This window comes from Schistocerca gregaria, chromosome 1 (assembly GCF_023897955.1).
Source record: "Schistocerca gregaria isolate iqSchGreg1 chromosome 1, iqSchGreg1.2, whole genome shotgun sequence".
Lineage (NCBI taxonomy): Eukaryota > Metazoa > Arthropoda > Insecta > Orthoptera > Acrididae > Schistocerca > Schistocerca gregaria.
Window position 1 is genome coordinate 804,241,655 of NC_064920.1, and position 18,904 is coordinate 804,260,558.

Here is an 18,904-nt window from a genome sequence, read left to right on the forward strand (position 1 = left end):
TCGTGATAATCATGTAACTGTCAATATGGGGCGATTGTAACGTGTGAAAGATGGCGAGGAAATTATTGATCTCCCTGTTTTTACTATGAATTCAACCTAGCACTTGTAATTCATCAACTGTAAAATAATAAAAGTATCTAATTTTATACACGAACTTCTCGTGTACACCTTATAATCACTTACTGAAATTTATTTCCAATCGTAAATTTTCACTTGTCTTTCTTTATGAAAATACTAAGAAATGCAAAATACTGAACATTATTTCCGTTTATTTGCAGTCGAAATGGCAATTTAAAAAAATATTTCCCCAGAGGCAGTCGATCCAACTACCCTCCGATCACCGTTCTGTACTCTTTACGCTGCGCCAGCCGCTGCGTGGAATCTACGCTAACATAAATGCCCGATGTCGCACCCGACCCGCATAAGAAATGCAGTTTTCTCTAAGCTCTTGGCTTTCTGTAGGTCCTGCTGTTGTAACTTCCGTTTCTGGCCAAACCCCGCGTATACCTCAAATTTGGACGAAATCGGTGGAGTCAAGTAGGCGCAGTCCCCTTGTTAGTTGCAAAAGCATTTCCAGAGAGAAAAGTCAGGGCCCAGAGGAATCGAACCATAAATCTACGGATTCGTAAACTAAAACCTGATATTCGAGCATACATGTTTGTGTAGAATGAAATCTCCTCGGGTTATCAGCTGAGTCAAGGCGTCGTTCTGCGGAAACGTTTCAACAAGTTTCCTACTTGTCGTCGTTAAGGCGGAGTCTGTCAGTCGCCTGAAGATGACAAGTGGAAAACTTATTGAAACGTTGCCTCAGAACGACACCTTGACTCGGTTGATAACCCGAGAAGATTTCATCATCTAGATTCATAGAGAAAGTCTAAATTCGCATATGGTTGTATATTCCAGAAATTGCTGACCCATGGAAATCACATAACAATAAGTCCGATGATCCCGATTTATATTTTCTAGTGTTCATGTCAATTTCTCGAAGAGAAATCAGTATGCTTCCTTTAACAAGATTTTATCTTAGTTGCGAATGGACCTCATCGTTGAAGACTATAATCCTTCACGAATCACAGCAACGTTTTCAAACAAACAAATAATATTTGGTTATACGCATTTTTTACAGCCCACTCGCTTCGCTAACTACAAGACCATTACTAGTGCTCATTGTAAATTTTATATTATCAGTTACAATTTGATTAAAGGAAATCGTGGTTTCGCTGTATATTACTCGAATCATCATCTTAAATATCTTGATCACTTTCCAACCCCACGTAGGATCTGTTTGCAACATAAGCCTCAACATCTAGTCCCATTTTCCAATCATCCATCTGTCTTTACTCTGGTTCAGTTCTCACCTTTTTTTTTTCAACACTTCCTTTCACATTTTTCAGCCATCTTTCCCTTGGTCTCCCTCCTGGTCATTTCCTTCACATCTCTCTTTCGTATATGTCCTTAGAAATCCTTTTGTTTTTCAAGCTCTGTAAGTGCCAGTACTTTCTAAACTTTGATGTTTCTATCTTGCTTTGTAAGGTTGCCTTTTTCAATATTTCTCGTACCTTTTCATTCCTCGTCTTGTCTCTACTTGTTACTCCTATCCTGCTTCAGAGGAACTTCATTCCACATGCATGTAATCTGCTTACACCTCTTTTCTTTATTACCCATGTTTTCGATCTATAGGTCAGTATCTGGATGTAGTAACTTCTATATATTAATTCGTTGCTTCTCTGAGGGACGTCTTTGTTCCCAACCAGGCTCTTAACACCCTGCAGGAATGCTTCCGCTTGTCTGCCACGTTCACTGGTCTCTTTCTCATTTCTTCCATTTTCCTCTGCCACACTTCCCAAGTACTTGACACTTCCTACTTTGTTCAAATGTTTACTTCCAATCGTTACTCCCCTAGTTGGTCTATCTCTCATTCTACTTGTAATCAAGATCTCACATTTCTTTGCATTAAATTTCATTCTATACTGTCTTACAGTTTGTTCCGAAGCATCCAGCTGTTCCTGAATCTCCTCCTCATTGTTTCCCCAGATCATCAAATCATCATCAAACACCATTGCTTTCATCCTGTCTTCTTCAGTTTTTCCACTCATCTTAGTCATTATCTCATCCAAGACCACAATGAAGAGGGAAGGTGACTAGGCGCTGCCCTGTTTCACACCACTTGTTTGATGGAACCAATCCGTCTTGTCAATCCACAATTTCACACAACTCAGATTTCTACATCATATTTCCTCAACTCCACTTGTTCTCTTTTGTTGAGATCGTTTATAATCTATCTACATGTCAATAATGTTGAATACAGCCGGCCGGTGTAGCAATGCGGTTCTGGGCGCTTCAGTCTGGACCCGCGAGACCACTACGGTCGAGGGTTCGAATCCTGCCTCGGGCATGGATGTGTGTGATGTCCTTAGGTTAGTTAGGTTTAAGTAGTTTTAAGTTCTAGGGGACAGATGACCACAGATGTTAAGTCCCATAGTGCTCAGAGCCATTTGAACCATTTTTTTTAATACAGAATGGTCTTCAAGTAATACAGTACGTAAATGAGAAATGTGTCAGAGGAGAGAGGAAAGTGGATGGAAGAATGGACTAAGATGATGAAGATAGCAGAGGAAGTAAGAAAATACCATAAGGGGCGTTCGAAAAGAAACGAGCCGGAGTCTGGAATGCGCAAACTGCTGACCGGAGGGTAATATCGTGGCGTGTGTAACTGGGATGTGGTTCCGACCAGAGCTTGGAAGTTCACAACCCGTCGCTAGAGGGCATGCGTGCACGTCACGTGACTATACAGAGCTAGCAGCAGCATGCATCAATCGTCCAACGCTGCCAGTTGCGTTACAAACAGTGACATGGAGGCGTCAATGAAGAGCAAACAGATGTTGTTCGTTTTCTGACAGGGGAAGGAGTAGGAGGAATGGAGATTCATCGACGAATGTTACAATTGTCGCCGAACGCTGCGTGTCTCTTGCAAGGGTAAGGTGGGGCACAAGCGCTTCAGGGATAGGCGGGTGTCGTTAGCCGATGATGCACGGTCTGGAGCACCACAATGCATTACCGATGACATCGTCCAGCTGCTGGATGCACTCACTACCCAGAACCGCCGAGTGACAGTGAAAGCAGTAGCCACCGGACTCGGATCGAGCGTCGTAAGTGTTCACACCATCATGAAGGAACGACTGCACATGCGCAAAGTGTGTGTTCAATGGGTGCCCCACGATCTTCAACCACACCAGGAAGCATGTCGAATGGCCCACTGTCTTGCTCATATACAGCGCTATGTTTGGGGAGGGAATGCGTTCCTGGTACGAGTGGTGGCTCGAGATGAGTCATGGTGTCATCACTTCGAACCAGAATCAAAACGACAAAGTCTCCAATGGAAGCATTAAGGGTCACCACCATCAAAAATAGCCAAGACCATCCACACGAGTGCAGGAAAGGTTATGCTGACGTTTTTCTTTGACCAAGATGGCCCCCTTCTGATTCACTTCCTCCAACACGGGACAACAGCGAATGCCCAGCGTTACTCGCAAACCTCGACCACCCTTCGCCACGCGATCAAATCAAAACGACCAGGCAATCTCACCCGTGGGGTCATTCTGCTCCACGACAATGAAAAGTCTATTTCGGCCAACATAGTTGTGACACTCCTGCAGAAATTCAAACGGAAGATTCTCAGCCACCCTCCATACAGCCTGGACCTCTCTCCCTGTGATTACGCCTTTTTTGGCCCCCTTAAAAAGGCTCTGAGGGGCAAACGATTCACCTTGGGTGACGACGTCCAGCTGTACATGTGGAACTGGTTAACATCACAGCCCTGGGAATTTTATGAGACAGCCATTCACCGCCTTGTGTCACAGTGGGACAAGTGTCTCAACAGCAAGGGTCAATACTTCTAACATACAGGTACTGGTTTCTGTAATTATGCCTCCAGCTCGTTTCTTTTCGAGCGCCCCTTATGCATAGAATGTTCAAAAGTAAGAGGAGAGTTTTGAAAGAGGATACAACGATGATGGATAATAGTGACAAAAAGGTTAATAAAAAAGAGACACTGAAGATAGTGTGGAAGGAATACTTTGAGCACTTGCTAAATCCGAACAGACTTCGAGTTGAGGAGAATAGGCTAAAGGTGACAGTAGTAAACTCTGGTGGTAAAAGGGCCTGACATGGAAAGAAATGGAAGATGGCACTGGACAACGTGAAAGCAAGAAAGGCGCCATGTGTAGACGAAGTAAGTGTCGAAATTGTGAAGGCAGCAGGGAAAATTGGGAAACAGTGGCTGTATCGCGTGATGAGGGTGGTGTAGAATGAGAAGAAGACTCCAGAAGATTGGATGAGGGCACTAATTGACCGTATATTCCAGAAAGGGAGTGGGAAGGATTTTGGAACCACAGGGGAGTCACACTGATGCCACACTGTGCTAAGGTATATGTAAAGATCCTGGAGAGCAGAATCCAAACAAGACTCAAGACGAAACAGAGAGGAACAGCATGGCTTCAGACCTGGGAAGTCAACCGTTGACCTGATACCTGCAGTAGCCAGCTCCAGTAACACCACAGTGAGTCTGGGGAAGACCTTTCTCGGTATCGAGGGTTTGTAGAAGAAGCGTTTGGAAAGATTTGGAAAAGAAAATGAGAAAGAGGTGGCAAGTAGAGTGGAAGAGATGTGCTGGAGAAATCTGAGTTGTTTGAAAGTGTGGATTGAAAGGACGGATTGGTTCCAGCAATACTTGGGTCTACAGTAATCAAACATCGACTAAAATTGTTTCACCAAAGTTATATATTATTTCATTTATTTTAAATGTCACCTGAAAGTCCCTGTGCTTCATGTTAACTCTTTCAGTGATCTGGAATATCATATATTTGCAGTGCACATATTTGTACCCCAAGACCCTTTCGTCATTCCCAGCATTGTATAACACAGCATGCAAGTTTGTGGTGGTGTTGTACTGCTGAAAATACGTTACAATTGTGCAAACCAAATTTAAATATGGCACTACAGAAGTTGTTAGGCTTCTAAGGAGAGGCAACACGAAGAACAGTAGCTTTTTTCTATCTCTTTCAACAAAATTGAGGGTGAAAGAACAATTCTGCAGTCACAACTGACGATGCATTAAAATAAAATTAAACGTTTTAGTTCATATCATCTATTCCAGTAGTAAAAGGTGTCCTAAACAAATACTGTTCTTTTAATTGCTTACAGGCCACAAAAGCAAACACGTTTCTTCTCTAATTCATTAAACAAGTACAGTCTCTTTCGTCAATCTTTAAATTGTTGATTATATCGGTCAAATATTCAAAGAGAGGGATAGCTAACCTTGTTTCTAATTTAGTAAGTCTCTATCAACTTCTGAAGTATGAAAACATGATTTACGGTAACGAAGGCCAGGAAATTAAAAATAGAAAAAAGCCGCTGTTGGAAGAGATCATTGAGAGTCCATAATGAAGTACTTATAAAATGTAAATTTTCTCTGCCGGAAGTGTCAAGTACCAAAATATTCCGGGCTATTGTACCGTGGCTGAGTAAATTTCTTCGAGAAACGCAAATTTTCTTTCCCATCTCAGTAGCAAGTCAGGTTGTGAATCGAACTTTCATAGAACCTGCAACCCTTTTTGAAGACGTCATCTGTAGATGGTGACGGAACATTGACTTCAGCCACGAAATTCATCAGGCTACGGAACTATAGTCGGAAACATCTATGATGGAATGCACTCATTAACTCTCGGTCGCTGAAATCTTGAAAATGATGCTGTTTCTACACTCAACTTGGAAAAAAGTCCAGTTTGTTACACTGTCCAGAACTTCCACAAATACAATTGAACCGTAATAGTTATCACCTTTACATTAAATGCAAGTGAAGGAGTGTGTAACACCAACAATGCACGATGCATGGCACCTGCTACTGATACAAATTTTTTTGCTCAAGTATATGTACATATTTGTAATTAAAATGCTTTCTTTTAATAATCAAGGGCATTGCTTCACTGAATGTGTACATTTAGGTAGTAGTCTGTTGCAGTTTCATTGTATTTATCTGTGTTTTACTGTGAAACTTATAAGCTCTGGGAAAAAGCTAAAGGAATTGTTATTTGTATCGACTAGCAACGATAATAGTTGTACTTATGTGTTGTAAAATCTTTGGGTTGGGAGTTTTTGCACAGAGTGCGCAGAGAGAGTGAGAGACGGATTCCAGTGCTTGTAGTGTGCGGAAGTGTGGTGTTAACGCTTTCGCAGCACTGAAGAAGACTGTTCATTGGTAGAAAGTATTAACGGCTAACCCAGCAGCACAACTGAATGTGATTTGATTGATAAGATTTATTTAAATAATGATCACTTAAACTCAGGGTGATTGTGTCTTCATTGCCCCCAGACATTGTTACCAAGCAGGATCCTTGTTCCTTTTTTTTTCTAATATGCTAACTGACTGTCATAAGAAACAAATTGAATAGTTACAGCCAGTTTATTAATGAATAATTTCTCTTTTAAGAATTTTAGCCCCAGTCTACTTTCAATTAACTGTTGTACGACAGAGGCTTCAGTATATGACTAAAGTAAATCAATTTCATTTTTAAAGTTTGAGAATCAATCACTGGAAAAAATCCAAATCTAAAGGAATGCACAAATTAAGAGTGCGGAAATTTTATTTATTTTACATATAGCCTGGAGCACATGGCTGTTTGGTTTGGTACGTATTCTAGTATTTAATTCTGTTGAGGTCAGTAAAAAAACTCAGTTGTTCAGACAATAATATGAAATCCAATTTGCAAAATAAGTAATGGCAAAGTAAAAAGTGGTTGCTTTTTTACTAAATTTCTTTGATGACGTTATGCTGAGGTCACTGAAAGTCATTGTTCACGTAACAGGTTTCAGTACTATCATACAGTTTGATTTCATATTTTCAAATCATTACTCGATTGCCTTTTTCAAAATTTAATGCCAAACATAACGTAAGAGTGACTTCTCATTTTTCTTAATGATTATATACCCACTTAAAATTAGTGTAAAAAATTAAAAAAATTTAAAAAAAAGTGCCAACCTTAAGCTGCCACGTCAGTCTTTAATAGTACATGTTTTTCTGTACAATCATCTTGTACAGGATTTTGGATGTAAATTGCCCTACTGGGCTGGCGTCCGTTAATTATTTCCTTTTCGTCCATTAGTGTAACTTTTGAATTCATGATCAGTGATACACCTTTTCTGTCCAGTGTTGTTCGTGAGTGAATGCACAAGATAACTTCCATTTTTCACACTATAGCCATGTTCTGTTTAATTACTTTATTTTTAGTAGACTTTCCATCAGAAGGGTCTGCTGTACATTTTCCTTCTACTTATGGGAATCACTTCTTCGAGGAAGATAGCCATATACAAATAGAAAAAATCCATTAGGCATACATGCGATCCGCGGTCATATTTTATATTGCAAGCAGGATAGGCCGGTTAGTAAGAGGAAGGTTACAAGTGAATGGACAGAAAACATAGGCCACAGTATACTATATTTGTTCACGAAGTAAGGTAATTGAATGCATTGCAGTGTGCTCCCTGGAAGAAAAATATAGACATATGGAAAAAGAGGAGAGAAGAAAAGAGAATAATACTGACGCCATCCAGTGTGTCTGCCTCCAGACGTTGTAGGAAGAGTTGGGCCCGAAGTGCAGCGTGGCGCCCACGTGGTCGACGCCCATGGAGGCGCCCGCGGCGGTGGTGAGCTTGCGGTTGCTGCGGCACTCCACCAGGTCGATCTCCCCGGAGGCCGGCCACCCGCCGTACTCGTTGCGCGCCGGCTTCAGCCAGATAGCTGCGGCACATTACAAGCATATCGTACACTTCACTTTCACTGTGCGGCTCCCACCCTGCTGCCGGACTACTGGTTGTACGATACTCGGGTTATACACACTTGACACTTGTCAGGTGGGTAACTGTATACTACATGTTGTCTCGAGTACGACGCGAGCAGAGCATGCGGCATAGCGCAGGGCCCGATATCGTATAGGCAAGTCGCCCCACCTCTTCCCGGCCCCTTTCTCGGACTTTGAAAGGTCTCTGTTGGATTCCTTTCATGTTAATTTCTTAAAACTGTTGTCATTTACGGCATACATTCCACTTCGAAATTTACTGTGGTGTTTCTTACTATCTGGGAGGAGACTGAGCAGTGAAACGTTTAAGTTTTACACATAAACAAGAACGATATGTCACACTACTACACTTTAAAACACAGTTTATATGTAATTCAAGTCACACCGTCTCATAGGGAACCTACATCCGCTTTCTTTTATATACTGTATATGATAAGATACTGTCATCCCCCTTCCCTTCTGTGTGAAAGGATGAATGAGCAAATGTATTTCTACTTGCATGCTTGATGGTAGCAGACAAGCCTGTCTGCTAGAGAACAGTAGGACCAACGTCGGAAGAGGTAGCTACGCTTTCTAGAAGCAAAGAGGTTTCTATTCTTGGTATGGCCCTATCCGTCCCTTGTCATGTTGGTATAGGAAGCTGCCTCTCTGGTCACTTCCGTCTGTATCTGTGGAGCACCCATGGTTGGGGCCCACGGCAGTCGGTCCGCGGCGAGCGTCTGAAGTGGTAAGATCTCCGGCTAAGCCTAAATGAAAATTTAATCAACTTTATTTCAGGTTTAGATCTAATATATCTAATTTTATCTTAAATTGCAACGGAGTGAAGTTCGAGTGTGAAGTTCTTAATATCTTCTGGTAGTTGCTTTGTCACTACTTTGTGAGTGGATGATCCGTAACTCTAACTAAGATCATCAATCTTAAATCTGAATGTGTGTGAGATTATAACGTCTCGTCTTGACAATATTTTTCAATATAGCAACTTTCCTTTATGTTCAACCCACGTGGGGTGTACTTTGTCAGACCAGTAACACGTGCTTATACAATTGTTTGACCCATCAGGTTAATAGTAAGACGATAGTAACCAGTTCGAGGTTTTTCTTTTGCAATTTATGTTTCGATGTAATTTATTTTGATTATCAAAATCATCGTGGAATTACACTCTTTGTGTAAACCAAGTTGACCACGTGAAGCATGTAGTGTAATCATCAAAGTAGCCTTGAGCTTTTCTTTTCGGGAAGATTTCACAGAGAGTTAGTATGAATTTAGTATACCAGTGTGTGGTAATTTCATGACGGACAGGATTGCGCTACGAACGTAACTTCTTTGGGTGAAAATTGAATCAGTTGGTTGTGGTTAATTTCCTCTTGCATATGTTCCAACATTCTTCGTGTGTTATTTCATGAATGCAGTGTTGTATGAAGTCTCCCAATCTTGGCTCCATGTTTGATGTGTTCCGTAAGATTACAAACTCACATTTTCACAATTCTAAATAAGGCACCAGTTTAGTTAAGAATCAAGTTTAGTATGGTGAAATTTTAAAGGAACAATGATCAATGTTACAATAAATGTCCAAATATAAACTGAATTATTTTATATATAACCGGTTGTCGTAAGATGACTATTAAACGATTATAATTAATGTTAGTCTGGTTGAGAATTTGGTAAGGTAGACTGGATACCTGGTGATACAGTTGCTCAGTAATGCAAGATTAACTTCCCCAGATAGCTCACGGCTTTTAACTCGCTTTTATTGTCTTGAATATCAGCACCGCTTTTAGAACAAATTAATGCATCAACATTACAACTTGCTGGTGCGTATTCCTTTCAAGCGTGACTGACTCGACTTGCTACGAACGCACTTTAAAGAAATTAGGGAACATCGTATGGCCACTTAGCACTTCAGACTCGTGACTCGGTTGCATCTGCTCACGTAGCTACGCATGAACACAGAGGGAAACGATACAACGTGACGCTAGTGCACCAGCAGTTCAAATCCGATACTTTTGATCAATGTCGGTACTGAAACTGGCTTTTGCTGTCTGTGCATGATGGAAGAAGGGAGGAAGGAAGATTGGGATTTAACGTGCCGTCGACGATGCGATCATTGGAGCTCGAGCTCGAATTGCTTTTATACTTATATGGATATGGTGTCTCTTCTTTCGGACATGCCCGAAAGTACAGACACCACTGATGACCTGCAGCTGTCTAGAACGAAATTAGAATTACATTAATACACTCCTGGATATGGAAAAAAGAACACATTGACACCGGTGTGTCAGACCCACCATACTTGCTCCGGACACTGCGAGAGGGCTGTACAAGCAATGATCACACGCACGGCACAGCGGACACACCAGGAACCGCGGTGTTGGCCGTCGAATGACGCTAACTGCGCAGCATTTGTGCACCGCCGCCGTCAGTGTCAGCCAGTTTGCCGTGGCATACGGAGCTCCATCGCAGTCTTTAACACTGGTTGCACGCCGCGACAGCGTGGACGTGAACCATATGTGCAGTTGACGGACTTTGAGCGAGGGCGTATAGTGGACATGCGGGAGGCCGGGTGGACGTACCGCCGAATTGCTCAACACGTGGGGCGTGAGGTCTCCACAGTACATCGATGTTGTCGCCAGTGGTCGGCGGAAGGTGCACGTGCCCGTCGACCTGGGACCGGACCGCAGCGACGCACGGATGCACGCCAAGACCGTAGGATCCTACGCAGTGCCGTAGGGGACCGCACCGCCACTTCCCAGCAAATTAGGGACACTGTTGCTCCTGGGGTATCGGCGAGGACCATTCGCAACCGTCTCCATGAAGCTGGGCTACGGTCCCGCACACCGTTAGGCCGTCTTCCGCTCACGCCCCAACATCGTGCAGCCCGCCTCCAGTGGTGTCGCGACAGGCGTGAATGGAGGGACGAATGGAGACGTGTCGTCTTCAGCGATGAGAGTCGCTTCTGCCTTGGTGCCAATGATGGTCGTATGCGTGTTTGGCGCCGTGCAGGTGAGCGCCACAATCAGGACTGCATACGACCGAGGCACACAGGGCCAACACCCGGCATCATGGTGTGGGGAGCGATCTCCTACACTGGCCGTACACCTCTGGTGATCGTCGAGGGGACACTGAATAGTGCACGGTACATCCGAACCGTCATCGAACCCATCGTTCTACCATTCCTAGACCGGCAAGGGAACTTGCTGTTCCAACAGGACAATGCACGTCCGCATGTATCCCGTGCCACCCAACGTGCTCTATAAGGTGTAAGTCAACGACCCTGGCCAGCAAGATCTCCGGATCTGTCCCCCATTGAGCATGTTTGGGACTGGATGAAGCGTCGTCTCACGCGGTCTGCACGTCCAGCACGAACGCTGGTCCAACTGAGGCGCCAGGTGGAAATGGCATGGCAAGCCGTTCCACAGGACTACATCCAGCATCTCTACGATCGTCTCCATGGGAGAATAGGAGCCTGCATTGCTGCGAAAGGTGGATATACACTGTACTAGTGGCGACATTGTGCATGCTCTGTTGCCTGTGTCTATGTGCCTGTGTTTCTGTCAGTGTGATCAGGTGATGTATCTGACCCCAGGAATGTGTCAATAAAGTTTCCCCTTCCTGGGACAATGAATTCACGGTGTTCTTATTTCAATTTCCAGGAGTGTACATTCAGCTGTTGACGGGCATTGATATATATCAAAGGGGACAGGTGAAAATGGGCGCCCCGACCTGGACTCGAACGCTGGATCTCCTGCTTCCATGGCAGACGCTCTATCCATCTGAGCCACGGAGGGCACAGAGCATAGTGCGACTGCAGGGACTATCTCGCGCACGCCCCCCGTGAGACCCACATTTCCACCTTGTAGGTCTACACACTACACTCGTAGTGTCCCACCCCAACACACTCATTACTGGTGGAAGATATTCTTTCGAAGTCCCATAAGAGTTCGGGGCATATGTGTGCATCCGCGCCGGCCGGATTGGCCGTGCGGTTCTAGGCGCTACAATCTGGAACCGCGTGACCGCTGCGGTCGCAGGTTCGAATCCTGCCTCGGGCATGGTTGTGTGTGATGTCCTTGGGTTAGTTAGGTTTAAGTAGTTCTAAGTTCTAGGGGACTAATGACCTCAGAAGTTGAGTCCCATAGTGCTGAGAGCCGTTCTTTTTTTTTTTTTTTTTTTTTTGTGCATCCGCACAGAAGAAGAAGGTCATGGCCCGTATTGCTAGAACTATATATATATATATATATATATATATATATATATATATATGGTGTCAGTTCTTTCTGGCATGTCCGAAAGAAGAGACACCATATCCATATAAGTATAAAAGCAATTCGAGCTCGAGCTCCAATGATCGGGTCGTCGACGGGACGTTAAATCCCAATCTTTCTCCCTTCCTTCTTCCATCATGCACAGACAGCAAAAGCTAGTTTCGGCACCGACATTGATCAAAAGTATCGGAATTGAACTGCTGGTGCACTAGCGTCACGATGTATCGTTTCAATCTGTATTCGTACGCAGCTACGTGACTTGGAAAGAATGTCTTCCACGAGTAATGAGTGTGTTGGGGTGGGACACTACGAGTGTAGTGTGTAGACCTACAAGGTGGAAATGTGGGTCTCACGGGGGGCGTGCGCGAGATAGTCCCTGCAGTCGCACTATGCTCTGTGCCCTCCGTGGCTCAGATGGATAGAGCGTCTGCCATGGAAGCAGGAGATCCCGGGTTCGAGTCCCGATCGGAGCACACATTTTCACCTGTCCCCGCTGATATATGTCAACGCCCGTCAATAGCTGAAGGTATTAATATAACTCTAATTTCTAATTGTTTTTTGTTAAGGAGGGGGAAGGAAATCATCAGTGCCCCGTTAAAGGAACCATCCTGGTACATGTATGAAGTGATTTAGGAAACCATGGAAACCTTATGTCTGTGTGGCCAAAGGCGGACATGGACCTTTGTCTTCCAGAATGCGAGTCCATTCTGCTATCACAACTGTGCCACCTCGCTCGGTTGCATGATGGAGAAGCTGGTACCAAAATGCTAAATTTTTGTGATGATCCGAGGCTTCGTTTATTGGCTTATGTGAACTCTTAGTAATATCGAAGTTGCAGTTCTGAAAATCCTCATGAGCTATATCACGAGCATCTGCATGATACAAAAACTAGAGTGTGTGGGGTAATGACTGTTGTACGTATTATTACACCAGTCTTCGACCACCAAATCAAAGTTTCTAACACGATAGTTCCCATCAGCAGAAACACCTTATCACCCTGTTATAAACGCATTGGAAGTATGTGCTCTCGCACTGCCCATCGTGATGTAACGATACGTACTTTCATTAGTTGTTAACCGTCTGAAAAATGTTTACAGTACATTGTTCACATATAAGCTGCAGTAATCTATTTTCATTCAAGAGTGAGATGATACAGTGGGTAGCCCACTGGACTGGTATACGAGAGGATGCCAGTCTAGATCACCTTCGGCCATCCTGATTCAGGTTTCCTGTGGTTTCCCGAAATTGCTGAAGGCAAACGCAGGGAAGGTTCCCATGAAAGGGCACGGCTGACGCCCTTCCCCATCCATCTTCCAATCTGAAGCCGTGCTCTGACTCTAACGGCCTTGTCATCGTCGGGAACCTGAACCATAACGTTCTTTCCAAAGTCCTTTTAGTGGACCAGATAATAGGCTACACCTCCATTCTGGTTCATCCTTGGCGCCTAATCTAGCCGTCATTTTGGTTTGAATGAAATAAATCTGAAACAGGGAAAGGAAATTGGAGAACAATAGTAAGACCCCCATGCATACACAGCTAATAACTTGCCTGCTTACCTTCAGTGTGCCACTGTCTCTGTTCTTACGTCATTGTTGCTTATCCAAAGAATTTATTTTTAACTATAGCGTTCTCACTCTCACACTAACGCTGCAATTATTAGTAACAAGAAAAACAGTTGCTAGTTTCTGCGTTGAGTTGTGACAATACACACATCAAAGTTTCTGTTCTTAAAAGTACCACAGGTTACACATTCCATTTAAGAAATGTGCAATGACTGTTGGAATAGGTGGCAAATGGACCTAGCAAAACTGAAAAGATCCTATTTCTATCTCCCTCCTTAGTTTCACTTAGCTGTGTGTCTAGGTCTACATAAAACCAATATTCAAGTTTCCAGTAGACCTACTTCCATCAGCCCAAAAGTACAGATAGCATATTTATAACCGTTTTCAACCTTAACGTGTTCCGGTCAACGAAGTACACGCAAACGCTGCTGCTCTCTGTCGTTAAGCGAAGTCCGTCGGCCACTACGTTGTCCGTGGTGAGACGTAATGCCTGGAATTTGGTGTTCTCGGCACACACTTGACACTGTGGATTTCGGAATACTGAGTTCCCTAACGATTTCAGAAATGGAATGTCCCACGAGTCTAGCTCCAACTACCATTACGCGTCCAAAGTCTGTTAATTCACGTCTGCGGCCATAGTCACGTCGGAAACCTTTTCGAAAATGGTCCAAATGGCTCTGAGCACTATGGGACTTAAAGTTCTGAGGTCATCAGTCCCCTACAACTTAGAACTACTTAACTGTAACTAACCTAAGAACATCACACACATCTGTGCCCGAGGCAGCATTGGAACCAGCGACCGTAGCAGTCACGCGGTTCCAGAACCGTTCGGCCACTGGCGCCGGTGGAAACCTTTCCATACGAATCAACTGGGTACAAATGACAGCTCCGGCAATGTACTGCCCTTTTATACCTAGTGTACGCGATGCTACAGCCATCTGTATATGTACATATCCCCATCCAATGACATTGTCACCTCAGTGCGCTTGGCGGCTGGATATTCACATTTCCTTTTTAAAGATTAAAAACTGTCTTGATCGCAACCTTTTAATTTTTTTGGAGTGACCGGTTTCGATTCTATTTAAGAACCATCTTCAGTCCCTGAAAAAACGTATTACTAGATATAGAGGGATCGTTATAATAGTAAGTATATATATATATATATATATATATATATATATATATATATATATATATATATATATATATATATATATATATATATAATAAAGAAATATACCCAGAACGGTGGGTGGACTCCGTGCAGCAAGTTGCGCCGACCGTCGACACTGGAATAACTGCTAATGGAACAAGGAGGGAACGGTTATTAAATAAGCTTGGTCACGCCCACCGTCCTGAGTGTGACATCATTGCTAGCCAATGAAAAAGACGTCTATGATTAGGTAAGCACAAGAAGTAGATTAGAAAGTGCGTTATAGTTAAATTACACCGTAACATCATTATAAATGATTATTCGTCATAAAATACAAACTATAAAGTTTACTTTGGTTTAAGATCAGCTAAAAGTATGCTGCCTTAAATAGAATCGAAACCTACCGCTCCAATAAAAATGAAAAGTTGCGATCAAAACTGTTTTTAACCTTTAAATTTCAATTTTCAAGATCGCTGATAATGCTTCCAAAAATTTCATATTTTTTTAGTAAAAGCTGCTGCCAGTTATACTGTCACCAAAAACTTTAATTCGTTGCTCAGTCGACAGGTGTTTAACCAACACAGAAAGCGGATACAGCGGTAGCGCTCCGAAATTCAGCCACGAGGTTGCAGTCGAATGGCATTCCTCTGTGGTAACTCTTAGCGGCTGGGCTGTGTGTCTCGACACGAGTGCCGACCGAATGGTGTCACTTTAGTTGCGGCTTTGAAGCTGGTGCCAGCGCCAGTGCGGCAGCAACAGGCTACTCACCGGGCCAGAGCCAGTCTCCGCGGGGCATCTTGGCCCGCACCTCGATGCGGCCGTAGCGGAAGGAGAAGGACTTGATGGTGCGGATGCGCGCCGACTGCAGCGGCGTCACGATGTCGCTGCCGGCCTTCCTGCGCACACACCACCACAAGCACGTCACTCGCCGCCAAAGTTCACAGGTACAGCAAAATTTAAACCACCCAGCGCGTTTTCAAGGCAGCGACGTGGAAGCGTGGCAAAGATTAACTTAGGTGTAGCTTCTGGCACGGGCCGACAGACAGAATATGTACTGACAACCCAACATTATCAGGAGCAATCGCTTCAACCCTTACTTGCTGTCTGGGATCTTTTTAGACCCCAAGGCTCTTTTAACTGGAAAGAAACAGAATGAGATTTTCACTCTTCAGCGGAGTGGGCGCTGATATCAAACTTCCTGGCACATTAAAACTGTGTGCCGGACCGAGACTCGAACTCGGGACCGTTGCCTTTCGCGGGCAAGTGCTCTACCATTTGAACTACCCATGCACGACTCATCCCCCGTCCTCGCAGCTTCACTTCTGCCAATATCTCGTCTCCTACCTTCAAACTTCACAGAAAGGCAAAGGTCCTGACTTCGAGTCTCGGTCCGGCACACAGTTTTAATCTGCCAGGAAGTTACAAGGAAACAGTTTTAACATGCTTGTAGGAATATCATCGTCCAGATATGCTTTTTGCGGACTGTTTGTTCAGTTTTAACATGCTTGTAGGAATATCATCGTCCAGATATGCTTTTTGCGGACTGTTTGTTATAACCGGGCAAAATATTTCTGGTTATTTCGCAGTTCGTAGTACAATAATTTGAAATTTCTGCAATTGGATCGGACTATACTACAGGTATACAACAAGTGACTTCCTGTGTTATACACTCACGGAAAAAATTGCAGTACCAAGAAATAATTAATGTAGAGTAAAGAAATTTTGGGAATACATTTGTCTGGGCAACATATATAAGTGATTAACATTGCAAGATCACAGTTTAATGTAAGTGCACGATAAGCCACTGTAAACGTGAAATGCTTGACAATTAATAACCAATGAAACCGCCAGAATGTTGAAGTCAAGCTTGAAAACGTACATTCATAGTGTGCTGGACGTCACATGGAGTTCCATGCCTGTTGCACTTAGTTCCCCAACATAGGGACGACCTCCCCCCCATTGGACCATGGACCTTGCCGTTGGTGGAGAGGCTTGCGTGCCTCAGCGGTACAGATAGCCGTACCGTAGGTTCAACCACAACGGAGGGGTATCTGTTGAGAGGCCAGACAAACGTGTGGTTCCTGAAGAGGGGCAGCAGCCTTTTCAGTAGTTGCACGGGCAACAGTCTGGATGATTGACTGATCTGGCCTTGTAACATTAACCAAAACGGTCTTGCTGTGCTGGTACTGCGAACGGCTGAAAGCAAGGGGAAACTACGGCCGTAATTTTTCCCGAGGGCATGCAGCTTTACTGTATGATTAAATGATGATGGCGTCCTCTTGGGTAAAATATTCCGGAGGTAAAATAGTCCCCCATTCGGATCTCCGGGCGGGGACTACTCAAGAGGATGTCATTATCAGGAGAAAGATAACTGGCGTTCTAGGGATCGGAGCGTGGAATGTCAGATCCCTTAATCGGGCAGGTAGGTTAGAAAATTTAAAAAGGGAAATGGATATGTTAAAGTTAGATATAGTGGGAATTAGTGAAGTTCGGCGGCAGGAGGAACAAGACTTCTGGTCAGGTGACTATAGGGTTATAAACACAAAATCAAATAGAGATAATGCAGGAGTAGGTTTAATAATGAATAGGAAAATCGTAATGTGGGTACGCTACTACAAACAGCATAGTGAACGCATTATTGTGGCCAAGATAGATACGAAGCCCACACCTACTACAGTAGTACAAGTATATATGCCAAGTAGCTCTGCAGATGACTAAGAAATTGAAGAAATGTATGATCAAATAAAAGAAATTATCCATATAGTAAAGGGTGACGAAAATTTAATAGTCATGGGTGACTGGAATTCGGTAGTAGGAAAAGGGAGAGAAGGAAACGTAGTAGGTGAATATGGACTGGGGCAAAGAAATGAAAGAGGAAGCCACCTCGTAGAATTTTGCACAGAGCACAACTTAATCATTGGTAACACTTGGTTCAAGAATCATAAAAGAAGGCTGTATACATGGAAGACGCCTGAGGGTATGGAAAGGTTTCAGATTGATTATATAATGGTAAGACAGAGATTTAGGAACCAGGTTTTAAATTGTAAGACATTTCCAGGGGCAGATGTGGACTCTGGCCACAATCTATTGGTTATGACCTGTAGATTAAAACTGAAGAAACTACAAAAGGGTGGTAATTTAAGGAGATGAGACACGGATAAACTAAAAGAACCAGAGGTTGTACAGAGTTTCAGGGAGAGCATAAGGGAGCAATTGACAGGAATGGGGGAAAGAAATACAGTAGAAGAAGAATGGGTAGCTTTGAGGGATGAAGTAGTGAAGACAGCAGAGGATCAAGTAGGTAAAAAGACGAGGGTTAGTAGAAATCCTTGGGTAACAGAAGAAATATTGAATTTAATTGATGAAAGGAGAAAATATAAAAATGCAGTAAATGAAGCAGGCAAAAAGGAACACAGACGTCTCAAAAATGAGACGACATGAAGTTGTAAGTAGGCTGTTTAGGTTTTTTTATTGGTAACGCCGCCGCCACGTAGCGCTCTGTATGAAAATCACTGGCTGTGCCGTGTTCCGTCTATGGCTGGTTTGCATTGTTGTCTGCCATTGTAGTGTTGGGCAGCGGCAGCTGGATGCTAACAGCGCGTAGCGTTGGGCAGTTGGAGGTGAGCCGCCATCAGTGGTGGACGTGGGGAGAGAGATGGCGGAGTTTTGAAATTTGTAAGAATGGATGTCATGAACTGCTATATATTTTATGATTATTAAGGTAAATACATTGTTTGTTCTCTATTAAAATCTTTCATTTGCTAACTATACCTATCAGTAGTTAGTGCCTTCCGTAGTTTGAATCTTTTATTTAGTTTGCAGTAGTGGTGCTCGCTGTATTGCAGTAGTTGGAGTAACCAAGATTTTTGTGAGGTAAGTGATATGTGAAACGTATAGGTTAATGTTAGTCAGGGCCATTCTTTTGTAGGGAATTTTGAAAGTCAGATTGCGTTGCGCTAAAAATATTGTGTGTCAGTTTAAGCAGAGTCATGTATAATTTTCCTAAGGGGACGTTTCATATGTCGACCCTTAGCCGAGGATACCTCACTGGAATCTTCTGATTTTTTTTTGTAG

At 43.5% G+C, this 18,904-nt stretch overlaps 1 protein-coding gene across 1 annotated transcript in view; it reads right to left on the reverse strand.

Moving 5' to 3' along the window:
- The window catches only part of LOC126270294 (beta-1,3-glucan-binding protein-like), a 273,194-nt gene that overhangs the window by 25,359 nt on the left and 228,931 nt on the right, over window positions 1–18,904 (reverse strand). The window contains exons 3-4 of the mRNA XM_049974060.1: window positions 15,599–15,726; window positions 7,600–7,795 (exon numbers count right to left, since the gene is read on the reverse strand). Of these exons, the coding sequence (XP_049830017.1) occupies window positions 7,600–7,795; window positions 15,599–15,726 (324 nt within the window). The remainder of the gene's footprint in view (window positions 1–7,599; window positions 7,796–15,598; window positions 15,727–18,904) is intronic.